The following is a 19590-nucleotide window of genomic DNA, read 5'->3' as shown; positions in this document are numbered from 1 at the left end:
TTTACTTAATAAAATCCTCTTGGCAATTTGCACCAAATATTTTTATAGTATATTTGCTGCTATAATTCAAGTACTTGAACTAACTAACCAGAATAATGTAAATTTGGTAATCAACAGGTCATGAGTTCATTTTGGTAGAGGTATAAGAAGTTAATACTAATCCATGCAGCCCTCCAAGGATAAAATTATCAGCACCAGATGTAATAAAAAGAGTAAAAATACTGGCACTAATTACATCACCTATACAAAACAACCAATAATTTAGGTAACATTATGCTATCATCGGCGCTGAACCAAAGCAAATTGATGGAAAGCCTCTGTAACCGGTCTAACTCGCACCCACGATGAACGGTCCTCAAACCAGCATCGGTCCGGCATGGGAGATGGCACTCTAACAAGGAGGGTTTAACCTCTAACAACTGAGGCTAGAGCACCACTTGAGATCAGGGAGTGAGGTTACACACCGCACAGCTCTAAACTTGCTGGCCTCCGTTACATCTGCAACGTCTAACCAAAAAAGCTTAACGGTATAAATAGGATGTGGGCCAGTTTTTTACAATATTATCATTTCTTCTGTCATTTTGTATTTCTGTTATTAATTTATTATTATTTATCCAGTATTTGTGCCTTTTCATGATATTTAATTGAAAGGGATATTGTCTTTTTAATTGTATTTTATATACCTTAATGGGTTAGTTTACCCCAAAATATTTATTCATATATATAGTAACTCAACCCCCAGTACATCCAAGATGTGGGTGGCGTTGTTTTTTCAAGAAAATCTTTATGAAGATGGTTCAATTAAATAATAAAAGTCAAAAATGCTTATAGGCCTACATGCAGCACAAACGAAATCCCTGCCCCTTGATGTTAAACTAGCACCTTATTAAGATAATCAATTGGTCTGTGCAAGAAACTACTATTATCATAGATATGGCTATTATTGCATCTTCGGGTGAATTCCAATCAAAGTATTACAGATACTTCCACCTCCCTGACTGTCTTGCCTAACTATTGCATCAATTTGATCTTGGCTGCGTCCAAATACGCAGCCTTGGAGTCGTGGCCACTTGAGAGCGTGTGCACGTAACAGGAAGTAAGAGTGCAAGTCTGTCCAATGTCTTAAATGCCAAGTCTGTCCAATGTCTTAAATGCCGTGCCCAAAACCCACACTATCTTGTTGCAGAAAGCTTTCCAGTGAAAGTTCTACAACTACTTTTTAAGCTGATATCATTATTTATTCTATGTTTGGCTAACATGTGTTTTTCTTTTGTTTTTGCTTTTTTGGGTACAGCTGCTTTGATACAATACAAATAAAGCACTATAGAAATAAATCTGAAGTGACATGATTATATAATTAATTAGACATTAGGCCTACATATAATTTTGCAGTAAAACGTAGGTTGCACGTTTTATTGGTGAAAACCTCAGAGTTATTTATTAAGTTAAACAGCTTTTTATCACATATTTAGAAACACAACATTAATAAACTAGATGTTTGCACTTGATAAGTGTGTCCCAACGGTTAGAAATACTACATCACTTGGGATTTTCACAGCCACTAGAACACTTGGGCCAAAAACAGGAAATATGTCATGAAAGTAGTCAAGTGGTCAAGTGCAAAGACTGCAAGTGGGGGCATTTGGAAACAGCCCTTGTAACGTTAAGGTGCACCGCTAATAATGGTCTCACCAGAAACAATTTTAAAGTGTTTGTTTAACTGTTTGTTAGTGAAGCTTCAGATTTTTGATAAACAATTTTCAGTTGACATTTAAAATGAAAATATTACATTCAAAATGTAAAAACTTTTTATATTATGTTAACATATTTAATGATAAATGTAATGTTTTTAAACTATACGGATTAAAATGTGATATTTGCAATTAACATTGTATAGTGTTGTACTTGATGTTATTGTTGTGATAATTGTATTTTTTCTGTTTTTGCAGGCGTTATTTTTAAGTCACATTATGTCAGGTTTAAATAATTTAAATGAACCATTTTTTATTTCATATAGTGCTGCTGGGTATTGTATTCTTGGAGGGGTGCATGGTTTAGTATTAACCTCTGTACACTGATGATTAATTCAATATTAATTAGCTGTTTACGATCCGTTGGCTGAATGTCTGATGCATGTGACACACTTTTTTGGAAAACTTAAGCACGTTCAAAGTCGTCATCTGATTGGGTAAAATTCACAGGATTTCCGGTAGACGTGTGTGTGTCGCATTCTTTAAGGGACCGCCTGGAAACAACACGAAGCCGTCTGATCTAAGTAAGCTGTCGGCTGCTTTACCTGTCAGTCATATGGCCTATTGGGCAGACCTTGGACATGGAAAGCCGCCATAAGTTACGCGAGACTAGCTCATGACATGTTAATACATCTTTATGTCATGACTTTACCCAGGTTAACTGTTCATCTACTGTTTTTAAAGAATTAAATGAAGAAGTACAGATAAGGAACTAGCCTGTTTTTGTTTTGAACAAAGCTAAAGTAGTGGCATTTTAAAGGGAAAAATTGCATACAATCACTCAAAATATCAATATCACATTGTTGGTAATATAGTACATTCATGCATAGTCACACACTAAATAAAAGGGTGAAATGTGTAATCGGAGGACCACCATTAATCCAGCAGTGTGACTGATGCTATATAAAAACTAGTAAAAGTGTGATAAAATTGTACATGTTAATTAAAATTCAATATTACAAAAGTACTCATAACAAGTACTCAGAAGAACTCCTTGTTTTTTATTTAAGAATTGATTAGCTAAATTTTACTTCCAGGTGTTAATTAATACATCAACTAACAAACTGTAGTTAACCTGGGCAGTATTAAAGTAATTGTTTACTTTCAACAAACATTTTCATGAAAAAGTACTCACCCCTGTTGTCATCCAATATGTTTATGTATTTTTTTATGTTTAAAAAGAAGTTAAGGTTTTTGATGAAAACATTTCAGGATTATTTTCCATATAGTGGATTTAAATGGACTCCAAACGGTTGAAGGTCAAAATTACAGTTTCAGTGCTGCTTCAACGGGCTTTAAACAAAACCATACGATGAATAAGGGTCTTATCTAGCCAAACTATATGTAATTTTCAAAATAAATTAAAATGTACATACTTTATAAACACAAATGCATGCTTTGCTTTGTTCTGCAAAGCATTCACGTCTTCAGGTAATACGTAATTACGTGGAAAAGGTCACGCTTGACGTTGGTAGGGTAGGGCAGGGCAAAAAAATCCATCTCATCTTCTCCTCCAAGTAGGCAGAAGAACCGAGTCAGTGTTTACAAGTTGAACCTGCAAATACTAAGTCAAACGCCGTTTACAAAAAAAACTGAGTTAAAGGGAAAAACAAGGATGTCGGACGATTTTGAACTTGGAGAAGAAGATGAGATGAATTTTTTCAACCTGCCCTACAACTTCAAGCGTGACCTTTTCAACGTAATTACTTATTACGTGAAGTCGTGTGCGCGCTTTGTAGAACAGAGCAAGGCTTGTTTATAAAGCATATACATTTTTATTTTATATACATTTTATCCTATACCTTGTTTTTTATTAAACAAATTAAATTGCATTATGTAATTTATCTTATTTTCACGACGGTATGTAATTTCTGTCAGTACATGGTCTGTGTCAGTACACGATCCGTTCTGAGGATGCGCGTAATTACGTATTAGAAAACGTCATGGTTTTCCTACACTATTGGTACCACGCAGGTGATGAAACATTTGACGGCCAGGCGGCACAACTGGCGGCATATTTTTTGTTTTGTAGGCTAACATTAGTTTAACCGTTCACGGCGAGTCTGTTTTTATGTTTTTAAATGTTGCTTACGTTACCGTGATTACGATGTGTTTATGTGGTTGCCAATCCAAAATAATAGAGTGAACATAGATGATTTTGGTTACATGTGGAATAAAGTATTTTTAACGACTGCAAATCTTCAGTTTCCTCCAAACTCCATTTTGCGATGAGGTCAGTAGTATTGTCAAAGACGGGTTGTGTCATTTTTTTCATTAAAATCTGATAATACTAGTTAACCTTAAATGTAGTAATTTATTGGTATGGGTCTATATAGGCTAATATATCTATCCATTTAATCTAAACTAGTAAAATAATCCCTTCAATGGCGTTTACAGAAGCCAATAAGGAACATAACACGTATGTCTAACTAGACTATATTAATTTACATGAAGAACTACAAACTACAAAGTCAGGGGAAACATTACAGTATTTCAAACTGACTTGACAGAACGCATAGTGAAATGAGACCACGTGGACAGCAGCGAACTAAATTGAGTATTGTATTTTATTTAACCGTAAAAAATATAAACAAAGTAAAACAAAGCTGCGCAAGCGTGGAACAGATCGTGCAGTGTCGTAAATAGTCGCAAAACACAATCATAATTGTAGAAACCGCTCATGAGCAAATGATGATTTTGTTGTGCGATTATTTACGACACTGCACGATCTGTTTCACGCTTGCGCAGCTTTGTTTTACTTTCTTTATATTTTTTCCCTGTTAAATTAAATACAATACTCAATTTACTTCGCTGCTGTCCACCTCGTATCAGTTGTGCCGCCTGCCGTCAAACCGTACAAAAAAGTATGAGCATATTAGCCCGGTTCTGTCAACCTTGCACTGGTTACCTATAAAGCATCGCATAAATTTTAAAATCTTGCTTATTACCTATAAAGCCTTGCATGGTTTAGCTCCTCACTACTTGAGAGAACTTCTTACGTATTATAGTCCATCACGTGCACTACGCTCTCAGGCGTCAGGTCAGTTGGTAATACCTAGAATTTCTAAATCAAGTGCAGGCGGCAGATCCTTTTCTTATCTAGCGCCTAAACTTTGGAACAGTCTTCCCTGCAATGTCCGGGAGGCGGACACACTCTGTCAGTTTAAATCTAGACTAAAGACGCATCTTTTTAATCTTGCATACACTACATTATCATAATATATGTATTTCAAATATCTAGGCTGCACTAGTTAGATCAACCGGAACCAGGGACACTTCCAATAACAACTGATGCATTTGCTGCATCAAAGAGTGCAGAACAGTACTCTACTCTCAGCCAGTCTTGTCTCATTGTTCCAAGGTTACAAGAGCGGAGCGGGCAGGGCGCAATCCATTCCTAGACCTGACAAATGCTGGACGAAGGAAGTGAAATCCCTACAAAACCTCAGCCACTATTAGATTATTAATGATAATTTTAAATCAAATTTTTTTTTTTTGCCTTGTCGTACAAGCACTGTTGAGCTTGTGCAGAGGCAGCAGTTTTTGCCAGAGGGGAACTGGAATCCCCTGGTTAGGCCTGGTTTCCCTCCGAGGTTTTTTTTCTCCTCCAATGGAGTTTTGGGTTCCTCGCCACCGTTTGCATACTGTTTTGCACTGTTTTGCCTGGCCGGGGGGGCTGCTAGAATTTGGTAGTCTTATTTAATTAACACTGCATATAGGAATTTATTGTGTGTCTGATATTTGACCTGTGTTTTGAATTCCATAACCTTTTATGTTTTACTTATAGTCATTTTTTCTTGTACAGCTGCTTTGTAACAATGAAAATTGTAAAAAGCGCTATATAAATAAAGCTGACTTGAAACGTGTACGTTATTGCGCCTAAAGACGTAATTTCGTGTACAGACGTTAGACGCGTCGATGCGTTCTTGCGTGTAGACGCGTAAACCCACAACTTCCGCTGTCAAACTAAAAGTCACATCAAGAAATGTAGCCCTTACCATATTTCATTTTAGCTACACTTTCCCTTTGACTCTTTTTATTTTGCTTAAAAGCATGGCAAAAATACAGTTTAATATTATTATATGAATAATTAAATTTATAATTACTAAACATAGTATTTTGTGGAAAAAACTCTGTTTTGTGTACTGGTTAACCAATATCATATGCTGCATTGAGTTTGCATTTCAAAACATATATTTTAACAAAACATATTATTCACAATGGAAAACTCAGTATATAGAGTGCACTTATAAAACAAGAAAGCATCTAGGCAATGAATTGCCCTGGCATTGGATTTTTTTGACACTTTAGTCACTTTTCTTAAAAATATTTTTATGTTTAGGGAAATACCAATAGATGTCACACTATACAAGCGAGATGAGAATTACGCTAAGTGACACTTACGCACGCATGTTGTTTGTAGACTTCAGCTCTGCTTTCAATACCGTCATCCCTTCCAAACTAATCATTAAACTCGGAAACCTAGGCCGTAACAACTCTACCTGCAATTGGATTATGGACTTCCTGACGAACAGGCCTCAGCTTATTAGGTTAGGCCACTTCTGCTCCACCACCACCACCCTCAACACTGGTGTACCACAGGGCTGCATACTGAGCTCCTTTCTCTACTCCCTTTTCAGACACGACTGCAGGCCTGTGAACAGATCTAACTCCTTCATCAAGTTTGCAGACAATACAACTTGATTGGTCTCATCAGCAACAACGATGAGACTGCATACAGGGAGGAGGTCCGGCACCTGGCCACATGGTGCTCAGACAACAACCTGCTCCTTAACACCTCCAAGACAAACGAGATCATCGTGGACTTCAGGAAGGCAAAAGGAGGCACACACGGGTCCACATTAATTGGATGGCTGTTGAACGTGTTTCCAGTTTTAAGTTCCTGGGGACTCGGAGGACCTGTCCTGGACCACCAACACCTCATGCCTGGTCAAGAAGGCTCACCAGCGTCTCTTCTTTCTGAGGACACTAAAGAAGAACCAACTGTCTTCAACTATCCTGGTGAACTTCTATCGCTGCACGATAGAGAGCATCCTGACCAACTGTGTGACAGTCTGGTACAGGATCTGTTCTGTAGCTGAGTGCAAGGCACTGCAGCGGGTGGTGAAAACAGCCCAGTGCATCACAGGGACTACACTTTCTACCCTTGAGGACATCCAGAAGAAACGCTGTCTGCGTCAAGCTCGCAGCATTCTCAAGGATTCCTCTCAACCCGCTCATAGACTGTTTACTCTCCTGTCTTCCGGTATGCGCTTCCGGTGCCTCCGGACAAGAACCAGCAGACTAAGAAACAGCTTTTTCCCAGAGCTGTTTCATTATTGAACTCTGCCCCCCACTGATTCCACTACCTCTCTTACCTTGAACTCCAAGCTGCTATAACATCGTTTACATTGCACTACAGGGCTGCATGCATGACTGAACTGTACACACCAGTACACATGGGCGCCGTATAGGGGGGAAAAGTTAGGACAATTCCAAGGGCCCTTGACTGACAGGGGCCCCAACAAATAGGTAAAAACTAAAAATATATATTATATTATACACTATAAATCATCATCATTTAGTATATTTCAAATAATAATAAAATGACGATGTCTTTTATTTTACTTATTTTGGCAATAAAAGTGAAATATCCTCAAATGACCAAAAAGTTAACATCCATATTGACCAAGCACCCCCCTGTGTCTGCATGAAATGGTTCGGTCCTGCCTTAGCGCACTCATCAGTGACGGTGTTTAGTTGCAGAAAGTCGCGTCGTGTCAGCAACAGAGACCACTGTGTTGCGCAGTAAAAAATCTGGTTTTCAAAAAAGAAAAAGAAACAAAATGGAGAGAGGAGAGACAAAAGAAAGGGTGTCAATCTGTAACCCAGTTTTTCACCAAGAAAGGTGGGTAGAGTGGCATTAACTTGTTGTCCATAGTGAAATAAGCTAACTAGCTGCCGGCTAGTGTCAGCCTACATTTCATCAACATTTAATCAGTGCAGGTAAACGTTTAGCAAGATATTCATATGAAATAATTGTCCATGACTCCATGCCCATCTTAGCAGACTTAACAACAGATGAGTCAGCAGCACCCCAGTCTCCCCATAACTGCACCCAGTGAAGAAGGTGAGCAACATTGTGTTAATGACATCATTCCAGGGAGTCTGTGTTCGGTTCTCTGTCTCTCTTGCTCTTTTTACCATAACAAAAAAGAAAGTGGAATATTCATCAATGACAGAAATCAAACACAAATTATTTTCTCACAGTATGACCATAATGCACAATGAGTAGTTTACTTCAACCTGCATGTAAATTACTGACAATATTAAAATAATCCAGTTTGATGCATTCATTCAAACAGAATTTTGGCCGTTAAATTACATCTATAGATAAAGACCTTATTATTCCCATCATGAAGTCCAATTTATTTGAGAAGCGTGCTCGCTCGCACACACACACACAAATCTATCATATCTAATGTATGTAATCAACTGATGATACAGAACTATAGGTAATTTGGGTCAATGTTCTGTAGTGTTAGTGTCATTTATTGGTATATATTTCCATTGTTCTTATTTGTACCATGTTAACTTACCTTTTGATGTGATGTCACTAGTAATGTTAGTTTTGTTATGACCATATTCCAAACCTAAAAAACCTATTGATTTAGTGATCACTTGATCTGTTTTGTTGCACTATAATAACCCTGATGTGGATTTTCTGTTTTACACGTCAACTTTATTTTGTTGTTTTCATATATGTGCAGTTAAGTTAAAAAATCAGCTGTTTTCATTGTTTTGAGATGATGATGTTAATTTATTTTGATTAAAAAGTTTATATATTTAGGTTTTTTCTTTTTTTAAATCTGTCAATATTTTTACAGTAAAAATACATTGAGAATGGACATTGTATGGTGGCTTTTAATCTTGCATCAAATATCGAACTGCATACTGTATGCAGACTTGCATTTACAGATCACCAGCAGTAAATATTTTGATAGTACTATTATTGAAATACAAGAAACAAGACAGTTGCAAGCCTTTGATTAGAGTTATTTAAAGCTTTTGATTGGACAGTTAGGTCCTAGAGATGTGGTGCCAACAGCTGCACCGAGGGGGCCCAATTCGATCTTTTTGTCATGGGGCCCAAAATTCCTGTCGGCGCCCCTGCCAGTACATCATGTTATCTGCTCTACTGGACTGTTTACGCACGCACAGCATCATTTGCACTCTATACTGCTCACTTGCACATCTGAAATATGCTCATTTGCACTAATGGACCACTTTCATAACTGCACTAACTAATCTACTGCACTGTAACTCTATTAACTGCATCTACTCATCTATTGCACTGTAACCTCAATAACTGCATTAACTAATCTACTGCACTGTAACCTAATTAACTGCATTAACTCATCTTCTGGACTGCAACCTATTATTAACTCTTATACTGCACCGTAACTTTAATAACCGCATTAACTTATCCACTGCACTGTTACTTCAACAACTGCATTAACTCACCTATTGCATTGCAACTTTAACACCTAATGTCAATAATCTATGCACACTTAAATCACTTGCACTATTGTTTATTCTAAATTATTATCTGCTCATATCATCTGTATATATGTTCAGTTGTGGCCTGGGGGTTAGAGTGTTGGGCTTGTGATCAGAAGGTTCCTGGTTCAAATCTCAGTGCCAGCAGGTCATGACTGAAGTGCCCTTGAGCAAGGGTACCTTACCCCCTGATTGCTCTGCAGTAATGTGCCACTGTAAAAAATTACTTGTAAGTCTCTTTGGATAAAAGCGTCTGCAAAATGAAAAAATGTAAATATATTGTTCATAGTACATACCTACTGTCATATTTTCATAGAACATACCTACTGTAAAATATTTTCATAATCCATGCCCACTGTATATTATTTTCTCAATATTGTATTCTGTATTTATTTAAACTGTATATCCTGCGCTTGCTAATTGCACTTCTAGTTAGACCTAAACTACATTTCGTTACACTGTACTTGTATGTGTGTAATAACAATAAAGTTGAATCTAATCTAAACTAAGTGGGAACACTGTGAGGAGTAGCAGATCACTTGGCTGTTAAGGGGAAAAAACCTCCACATTATCTGACATGCAAAGATGTACACATTCTTGAAAAACACGTCTGCAATTGTTAAGAAAATTTCGCGAAGCCGTTGCTTTTCCTTGTCTACTTCTACCACTTGTATTTTGAAATGCTCTCTTTTTCCTTGTCCTAAAATTACGTATTGCTGACGCATCCGGAACGTATCCGGAACTAGGACCATATGCAATGCCACGCATAAGTGCACATCACGTTTAAATGCATTATTCATGAATGACACGTGGCTACGTGAACGATGATGTCACGGCTATATGTTTAATAAATTTTATGCAAATCATTCCGTTTTGGGGCTTACCATTGACTAAACCAAAACGTCTGTACGCGAAATTAAGTCTTTAGGCGCAATAACGCGTGTACACGTTACGTCTAAAGACATTTCTGCCTAAATGGCCTCCCATAGTGCGTGGTACCAATGGTGTAGGAAAACCATGACGTTTTCTAATACGTAATTACGCGCATGCTCAGAACGGATCGTGCAGGTGGAACGGATCGTGTACCGACAGTCTGCTCTCCATATCGAGTTCCTCCCCGATGCGCGCACACACACAGACAGAGAGAGTAGGTGTTGCGCCAACCACCTGAAAAGCATATGAAAATATTTGCGTTTTAAACACTCCCAGGGTGGTGAAATTAGCAACATTCGCTCTCATATTCCGAGTCTTAAGTAAGCCTACAGAAAAGACGCGTGACCAACGGATGACAGGTTTTCTATATATATATATATTAAAAACATTATATATATATCAGAAAGAAATTAAAGAAACAGAGCGGAGAATCAAACCCCAAAAGACATAATAAATAGTTGAAGAATAAATAAAGAAGTAACCTAGTGGTTGGTTAAAAGAAACTAGTTATCTTCATTGTGTGATAAATGCCACAATGGAAGTTAAATCAAAACATAACAAAATAATAGAAAAAAAACTATTTTTCAAACAGGATTCTTACTGTATCCCTCGTACATTTCTCCAAACCATTACAAATTGTAATGTGTTTAATGTATCTTGATGTTAAGTGCAATGTTCAATAAAGAGTTTATTTAAAAACAACCCAGGTACGAAAGGGCGGAGTGGGGTCAGTTTTGCACATGCACGGTACAAATCCTGTTTTAGGGACTGATCGGGTAGCGACAAGCGGAGCAAAGTAGGCCTACAGGGTCTAATTCTTATGTCTATGCCGTCATCCTTCACTGGGTGTGGTGGTTCTCCAAATCTTCACTCTAAAACTCCCATTTATTGCCCACAAAATATGTCGTAAGAAGCTGATGATTTTGCATGTTTAAGCGCAAGCCTAGAAGACTGGAGTACGTTTTCGTGACAACAGTAACGGAGACATTGAGCGCTCATCAAACAAGTGCAATAAGTGTAATTTGAATAGCCCTACCAGATCTGTTTTCGACAATGCGCCTACTCCACATTTTTCGATGTCCTTTTGATTCATCTCCATAGTGTTCTTTGGTTTAAAAAGCACATTAAGTGTGTGTAAAGTTTCACTTTAAAGCGCTCTGCAGTGGAGAGTCACGTCCATTCTTCGCGGTTTGACGCATGAACTAGGAAATCCGGTATTCCAAAACTCTTCTAGGTTACCTTAACCACCGCATGTGGGTGTGGTTAAAGAGAACAGCTTGAAGTGGCTTGTCCTAGTTGTTGTGGGTGTCGGTTCTTATACCAAAATGAGCTTATTGTTTCTAGAGAGCTACACTGAAAGACACAACAAAAGATATCGTGTGAAATACATTACTGCTGCGCACAAAATGAAGTAGCCTACTTTTTAAATGCATGCCATAATAACACACAAACTAGCTACCACAAAGACGTAGATTAAAAATTATTTATATATATATATCTTTAAATCAGCGAGTATATATATATTATTATATATTTTATTAAACAGTTATTTGTTTCTGTCGAGCACCTTTTAAGTCGTACTTAATTTCCTCTATCGAGTTCCTACCAGAACTCCCTAAATCACTCCTTTACTCCCACTATTTACCATTTCCACACAACTTGTATTTATTACTTTAAATTGTCCTATTTCCTTCATTCTGCCAGCCTTCTCCCTCTGCTCTTAACTTCTACATACAACAAGTTGATTCCATCTCTCAAAACCTTTGCCATATTTATGTCGCCAATCTGATTTTGCAATATAGTTGTCAATTTCACTTGACTCATTGATGACATTCCCTTCTCCTCACCGAACCTTAATATAATATGGAGCGATATTAGTCTCATTAATTATTCATGCGTAAAACAAGATACACACATGCGTAAACAGTTTCGCATGCATAAAACCTAATTTACGTGCACATAGTATATATTTACATTTACGAAAAGCAATTCACGTGCATAGAACAAAACTATTTTGTCACAATTTACGTTTCGCAAACATACAACTGCGCACATAACTTTCGAAAAGTCAAAATGTACGCGTTTGTCTTGTTTTACGAATGTGCAAATCGTCACACACGTGTGAATCGCCTTGGACGTGTGTGTGTGTTTTTTGAGACTCTCCTGGCTACACAACTCCTTCCACTTGGGTTGTCGTACTCTTTAGCCAATCAGATTCAAGCTTACAATTCAACCAATTACAGGACTCAAGGAAAACGGCTCTGCGCAGCTTTGGTGCAGGCGGCACATATTTTGTTTTGTAGGCTTGTCTGTTTTTATGTTTTTAAATGTTGCTTACGTTACCATTACGATGTGTTTATGTGGTTGCCAATCCAAAATAATAGAGTTGTTACATGAACATAGATGATTTTGGTTACATGTGGAATAATGTTTTTTAATCCACTGCGAATCTTCAGTTTCCTCCCATTTTGCGATTCATTGCTGTATGGCATGTCTATTTACCTTATCGTGTTTCTTTCTGCGGTCAGTAGTATTGTCAAAGACGGTTTGTGTCGTTTTTTTAAATTAAAATCTGATAATACTAGTTAACTTTAAATGTAGTCATTTATTAGTATGGGTCTATATTAGATTAGATTAGATTAGATTCAACTTTATTGTCATTACACATATACAAGTACAGTGTAACGAAATGTAGTTTAGGTCTAACCAGAAGTGCAGTTAGCAAGTGCAGGATATACAGTTTGAATAAATACAGAATACAATAGTGAGAATATAATACAGTGGGCATGGACTATAAAAATATTTTGCAGTAGGTGTGTTCTATGAAAATATGACAGTAGGTATATACTATGAACAATATATACAGATGACTATATACTATGAACATTAATGTACAGGTGGATATGAACAGATAATAATTTAGACTAAAATAGTGCAAGTGACTTAAGTATGCATAAATTATTGACATTGGCTATTAAAGTTGCAGTGCAATAGGTGAGTTAATGCAGTTGTTGAAGTTGATGCAGTTATTAAAGTTACGGTGCAGTATATGAGTTAATGCAGTTATTAAAGTTACGGTGCAGTATATGAGTTAATGCAGTTAATAGGTTGCAGTCCAGAAGATGAGTTAATGCAGTTAATAAGGTTACAGAGCAGTAGATTAGTTAATGCAGTTACTGAAGTTACAGTGCAATTGATGAGTAGATGCAGTTAATAGAGTTACAGTGCAGTTGATTAGTTAATGCAGTTATTGAAGTTATAGTGCAATTGATGAGTAGATGCAGTTAATAGAGTTACCGTGCAGTTGGTTAGTTGATGCAGTTATTGAAGTTACAGTGCAGTAGATGACTAGATGCAGTTAATAGAATTACAGTGCAGTAGATAGGTTAATGCAGTTATGGAAGTGGTCCATTAGTGCAAATGGGCATTCAGTTTAATATTCCTGGTGTGCAAGTGAGCAGTATAGAGTGCAAATGATGCTGTGTGTGTGTAAACAGTCCGGTAGAGCAGATACATGAAGTACTGGTTTGTACAGTTCAGTCATGCATGCAGCCCTGTAGTGCAATGTAAACAATGTTATAGCAGCATTGGAGTTCAAGGTAAGAGAGGTAGTGGAATCAGTGGGGGGCAGATATATCTATCCATTAGTAAAATAATCCATTCAATGGCGTTTACAGAAGCCAATAAGGAACACGTATGTCTAACTAGACTATATTAATTTACATGAAGAAAGAACTACAAAGTCAGGGGAAACATTACAGTATTTCAAACTGACTTGACAGAACGCATAGTGAAATGAGACCAGGTGGACAGCAGCGAAGTAAATTGAGTATTGTATTTTATTTAACAGTAAAAAATATAATAAATTGCACCTACAAAGCTGCGCAAGCGTGGAAAAGATCGTAATGTGATTAACGTGCGGTGAGGGTGATGCGTCATTTCCGTTCTATTTGAGCCAAACTGCACTTAAGTTTTGCACATTCGTAAAACAAGACAAACGCGTACATTTTAACTTTTCGAAAGTTATGTGCGCAGTTGTATGTTTGCGAAACGTAATTTGTGAGAAAATAGTTTTGTTTTACGCACGTGAATTGCTTTTTGTAAATGTAAATATATACTATGTGCACGTCAATTAGGTTTTATGCATGCAAAACTGTTTACGCATGTGTGTATCTTGTTTTACGCGTGAATAATTAATGAGACTAATATCGCTCCATAATATAATGTTTAATTTCAAACCTTCACAATCACCTTCTTCCACTCCACTTTCATCACTACGATTACACCTGGTTGTCTTGTTCCACAATTTTTTCTATTTTAAATTTTTTTAATTCCTCAAACACAGATTTTTTTGATCGAATAAAAAAGACACAAAAAACTCCATATAAACATATCATGGACAAGTTTGTCCACGAAGGTCACAAAAAGGGTCCTCTGATGAAGACAACCAGAGGGTTAAACGGAGGGAAAATTTCAGTTTCATCGCAGACTTCAAAAGGCTCTAGTCTACAGGACACCAGCTGATGAATAAGTACAACAAAAAGATTAGTAATTTTTAAACATAAATATATGGCTTGCGCTATACTCATGTAAATAAGACCACTCTCACGATTTTAGACCAACGTTTTTAAAAGTTATAAGGAAAATAGCAATTTTTTTATATATCTGTACCACTAGGTGGCACTGTTTATGTTCCCTAATTTATGTTTTTGCCAGTAAGTGCTCACTACTACAGAAGTAACAGATCTGCAATACTGTTACTGCAAATTTATATCAAAGCTGTGGTAAAAGCATATCTCATGTCTGGTTATGAGTGAATGTCTGCTAAAATAATATTAATATAAAACACAGACATTAATGTTTTTTAAAAAAAAAAAAAAAACCAGCAAACATCAACTGGATCTAGTGACGAAAAGGGAAATACAACAAGAAGAGTTCAGAACAAGTTTACGTGAATCTAAATAAATAAAAGAACAAATGAGAAACTCTCATCTAAAGGTCTAAACACTATAAATATTTTTTATTTATAATCAAAGTTCCTATATGCTTTGGCTGCCAATAAAACTATTTCCATCTTGAATCATATTCATAGATAACAAAATTGAGTCACAGAGTCTTTTCTGTATGTTACTTATTTTTCAGTGCTTCTGTTATCAATAAATATGATATTCATAATACATTTACTATAATCAGAGCCTGAAAAAAAGCATATTAGAGACATGCAATAACTTGGTTAATTAGTCATTCCAATATTCAATAACTGACTTGAATCACATTATAGCCTAAGTAGTACCGGTAAAATGTATTCTTTAACTGTTAATCCATGCATTTCTACCTTTCTGCAATCCAGATAAAGTGTAAAAGAAATTAATGTGTACGGTTTGAAAGAACCAGAAGAGAGTTCAAGATCAGTATCTGTATGTTCTAGCTCTGCTCTTTCAGTACTTAAAATAAGCCAATCACTCTGCATACCGCCACATGAAGTCAAACATATTTTTAGGAATAAGGATGTAAAACATTTAAGCATTTATTTCATATGCTATTGGCCGCAGTTTATTTGTGTGTTTACCAATCCAGTTTCCAGTGTTTAGTGATTTAAAAATGATTCAATTAAAATAAAATAATAAAAATTCTGTTAAGTGTCAATTAAAAATAGTCTTGCATTTCCCCTGAAGAGAAGCCCTTCATCAGTCCACATGATTGCAGCTCCAAAGTAGGTCTGTTTGTTTCTCCCACCGTGGCAAATCAGATCTTTTTTTTGTTATTCTGTATGTACTGTACAGTGTGGAAGCCAGTTGAAGTTTGCTGGTTTTGATTTTATAAAAAAATAAACATTAATGTCTGTGTTTTATATTAATATTAGTTTAGCAGACATTCACTCATAACCAGACATGAGATTTGCTTTTACCACAGCTTTGATATAAATTTACAGTTACAGTATTGCAGATCTGTTACTTCTGTAGTAGTGAGCACTTACTGGCAAAAACATAAATTAGGGAACATAAACAGTGCCACCTAGTGGTACAGATATATATAAAAAAATGCTATTTTCCTTATAACTTTTAAAAACGTTGGTCTAAAATCGTGAGAGTGGTCTTATGTACATGAGTATAGCGCAAGCCATATATTTATGTTTAAAAATTACTAATCTTTTTGTTGTACTTATTCATCAGCTGGTGTCCTGTAGACTAGAGCCTTTTGAAGTCTGCGATGAAACTGAAATTTTCCCTCCGTTTAACCCTCTGGTTGTCTTCATCAGAGGACCCTTTTTGTGACCTTCGTGGACAAACTTGTCCATGATATGTTTATATGGAGTTTTTTGTGTCTTTTTTATTCGATCAAAAAAATCTGTGTTTGAGGAATTAAAAAAAAAAAACGCTAAAACACAAAAGTGTACCCGTTCGAGGAAATGCAGGATATGTGGTTAAAACTTAAAATAGAAAAAATTGTGGAAATTTGACAGATGATTCTAAAGGAAAATCATGTTTATCAACTGGAGGTTGGAAAAGCGGAACATTGACAAGAATGCAAAAATCTAAGGAAAAGAAGAAAGCAACCAAGGAAACAAAATAATGAGGGAGAAAAGAGAAAATAATTCTGATAGGAACAGAGCAAAGACAACCAGGTGTAATCGTAGTGATGAAAGTGGAGTGGAAAGACTGCGCTTGCTCCCCCCCTTCCTCGTGGGGACAGGGGTGTCTTCAGCAAAGAATCTTGCTGTTTTATTCTATAGTACTCTTTCATTTGAGAACCAGGTCGCCAACACCTGTAAAATTTATATACTAAGTAATTTGCTGTCACCGTCAGATGCAGAGAAGTTAATTCATGCCTTTAGACTAGATTACTAGTTTTAAAACTAGATTACTGTAATTATTGCTAGATTATTGTAATTAATACTATGAAATCCGTTTCATTTTTTCCCAAATTCCGTTTCAAATTCTCCTACACAGGACTGTATATTCACAAGTTGCTATTTATATGGGACTGTACTACAGCTAATGGTTATACCTAGTATAACATTTTCTATTTATTTCTCGCAGCAGCAACAATCTGTTAGGACAGAGGCCGGAGTCAGATGCGGGTATCAACACAGGTTTTATTCAGGCGAAAGAAAAGATGAATCACGTCACAGAGTAACGGCCAACTACTTTCAAGCAATGAGATTCCAAGGGTTGTTCAGACACGCAAGGTAATAGCAGTGAAAGGCAACAAGAGTTCATGTAAAGTCTCAGTCGAGTCGTTCCTAAAGCTGAAAGAATACTAGCCTCTCGAATGTGCCTGAGAGGGATAATGCACAGTCCGCAAATGAACCAATCCTATAAAGCATCGCATTATCTTTAAACTATTGCTTATTGCCTATAAAGCCCTACATGGTTTAGCTCCTCACTACCTCAGCAAACATGCTTGTGCGGGCCCAGTGTGGGTTTACTGTGGGACAGTGTGGGCATGGCAAACCCAAACCAAACCCCAAGTGGGTCCCGCATGGGTTCGTTTGAACTTCATAACAAACACAAAACACACCCCCTTAAAGGAACAGTCCCTTGGTGAATGTCTCTTTCCTTGTGGATCACCACAGTTGTGTGGAGAGAGGCAGTTATGGCCTTCCAAACACTCTCTCCGGTCTCGTCTCTGTTCCCATCCTCTCGTTACCTTGTTATTGATTTATGCCCTACACCTGTTCCCCTCTTGATTTGGTCCCTTATGTCTTGTGCTGGTTAATTGTGGTTGTTGGGTGAGTTCCTGTGTGGTGTTAGTTTAGTTAGTCTAGTGTAGTTCATGTTTAAAGTTAATTTTAGTCTTGTTTAAGTGTAGTTAGTCTTAGTCCTTTCATGTTATTATGTATCCATGTTTTGTTATGTTACCCCCTCATGGGTCTTTGTTTTATCTTTATTATTAAAACCTTCTGTTATCTGTCCGTGTCTCACTCCCGTGCTCATGACAGTCTAGAATGCCAAAGAAAGTTATCAGACCCCTGAACTCTGGGAAAGATCGAACAATCCCGACCTGATACACCTTTGTTAAATCAATTGAAGTCGGAAATCGGATATTTTACGTCACAATATCCACAATAATTTACTTTTAAACTAGTTGTAGGCTATATTTACAAATAATCCCCAAAAGTACAGTGCAAATTAATAATAATTAGCAGTTTCCATTGAAACATTACAAATTAAACACAAATAATGCAGCATGATTTTTCTTCTTTGATAAAAAGCTTCTTAAAAACATAAAAGCCTTAAAAACATTTAGTGCAAAATTCTAGGCCTTCAGTAAACACAAATAAATCTGAGGTAGTGTGGCACAAAAGGTTATAAAAAAGGTGCTTCATATAGCACTATTTCCATATTAGAACCTGTTAAGCCCCTGTATGGTTCTTCAGTGGTTCTATATAGCACCCCAGTCATCCCAAAGAACCCCTGAGTTTGGTTCCATAGTAACCAGTAACCACTTTTACAATATGCATCACATTATGTTAACAAAATGAAAACCTCAACACCAGTAACTGCATAATAATTACACTGGATCCCGCTGGACCCTTAATTTCTTTGCCACAACAAATGAACAGCAAGACATTTAACAGGTAAATGTAATCTAACATTATAGATAACTGAAGAGCCCAACTAAGCAAACACGGAGCACAATAAAGGTGATTTGTTCTTGCTACATGTTAATTTCATGTTAAGGAAACATGACTGAACCACTGTACAAGATTGAATCATGTTCAACCAAAGATGTTTTTAAACGAAAGAACACTTACTAAGATATGTAATAGTCTATTATGACTTTATGTGTAGATAATGTGGCATTCTTTTGGAGTTACACATTGTTTCATGTAAATCCTTATATAAACATAGTTTAAGAGTTGAAACAAGAATGTATGTGCATAAATGCATATGCCAATTTTCAAAAATGTATAAATTTTTTAAAGGATTAAAGGTTTTATGGATGGATAAAAATATTCAGGTGTGTTCCAGAGATGAACAAATCTTGGAACAATATGAGTTTAGTTAAAAGACGGCAGAACAATAATTTGTGTAAACTGTCTCTTTAAGTGTTGTGAAGAAAATCCTTAAATACTGCTTGGTATGTATAGAACTGCCTCTTTTCTTTTGTCAAAGAGTAAGAGGTAGTGCAGGTTGGTGTCCTTTCTAAAATAGCTGCAATGGACGATGTGTCATGACTCAGATGCTGAGACTCAAGTGTGGGATAAACAAGTCTTTAATGAAGTTCTAAAAAAAGAACACAGCCCACAGGAAAAATTATCCAAAAAAACTGACACTTGACTGGAAGATAGATTTGTGGAGAGTAAACTCGTCCATGTCACACAAAGGTGAGAACAGACCTG

At 36.6% G+C, this 19590-nt stretch overlaps 1 protein-coding gene across 3 annotated transcripts in view; it reads right to left on the bottom strand.

Moving 5' to 3' along the window:
• LOC306906044 (transient receptor potential cation channel subfamily M member 4-like) overlaps positions 1-11448 on the bottom strand; it is a 104158-nt gene extending 92710 nt beyond the window's left edge. The window contains exons 1-2 of one of the 3 annotated variants that reach the window (XM_079477110.1): positions 11281-11447; positions 10398-10478 (exon numbers count right to left, since the gene is read on the bottom strand). In XM_079477110.1, the coding sequence (XP_079333236.1) occupies positions 10398-10478; positions 11281-11343 (144 nt within the window). In that variant the 5' untranslated portion in view covers positions 11344-11447. Of the gene's footprint in view, positions 1-10397; positions 10479-11280 lie in introns of all 3 variants that reach the window. The other 2 variants (XM_079477111.1, XM_079477112.1) reach the window with 2 other exon arrangements.
• Positions 11449-19590: the final 8142 nt, after the last annotated feature.

Source organism: Barbatula barbatula, assembly GCF_947034865.1.
Source record: "Barbatula barbatula genome assembly, chromosome: 16".
Classification (NCBI taxonomy): domain Eukaryota; kingdom Metazoa; phylum Chordata; class Actinopteri; order Cypriniformes; family Nemacheilidae; genus Barbatula; species Barbatula barbatula.
Note: the sequence above shows the minus strand (reverse complement) of the source record. Positions and strands in the feature narration are given on the sequence as shown.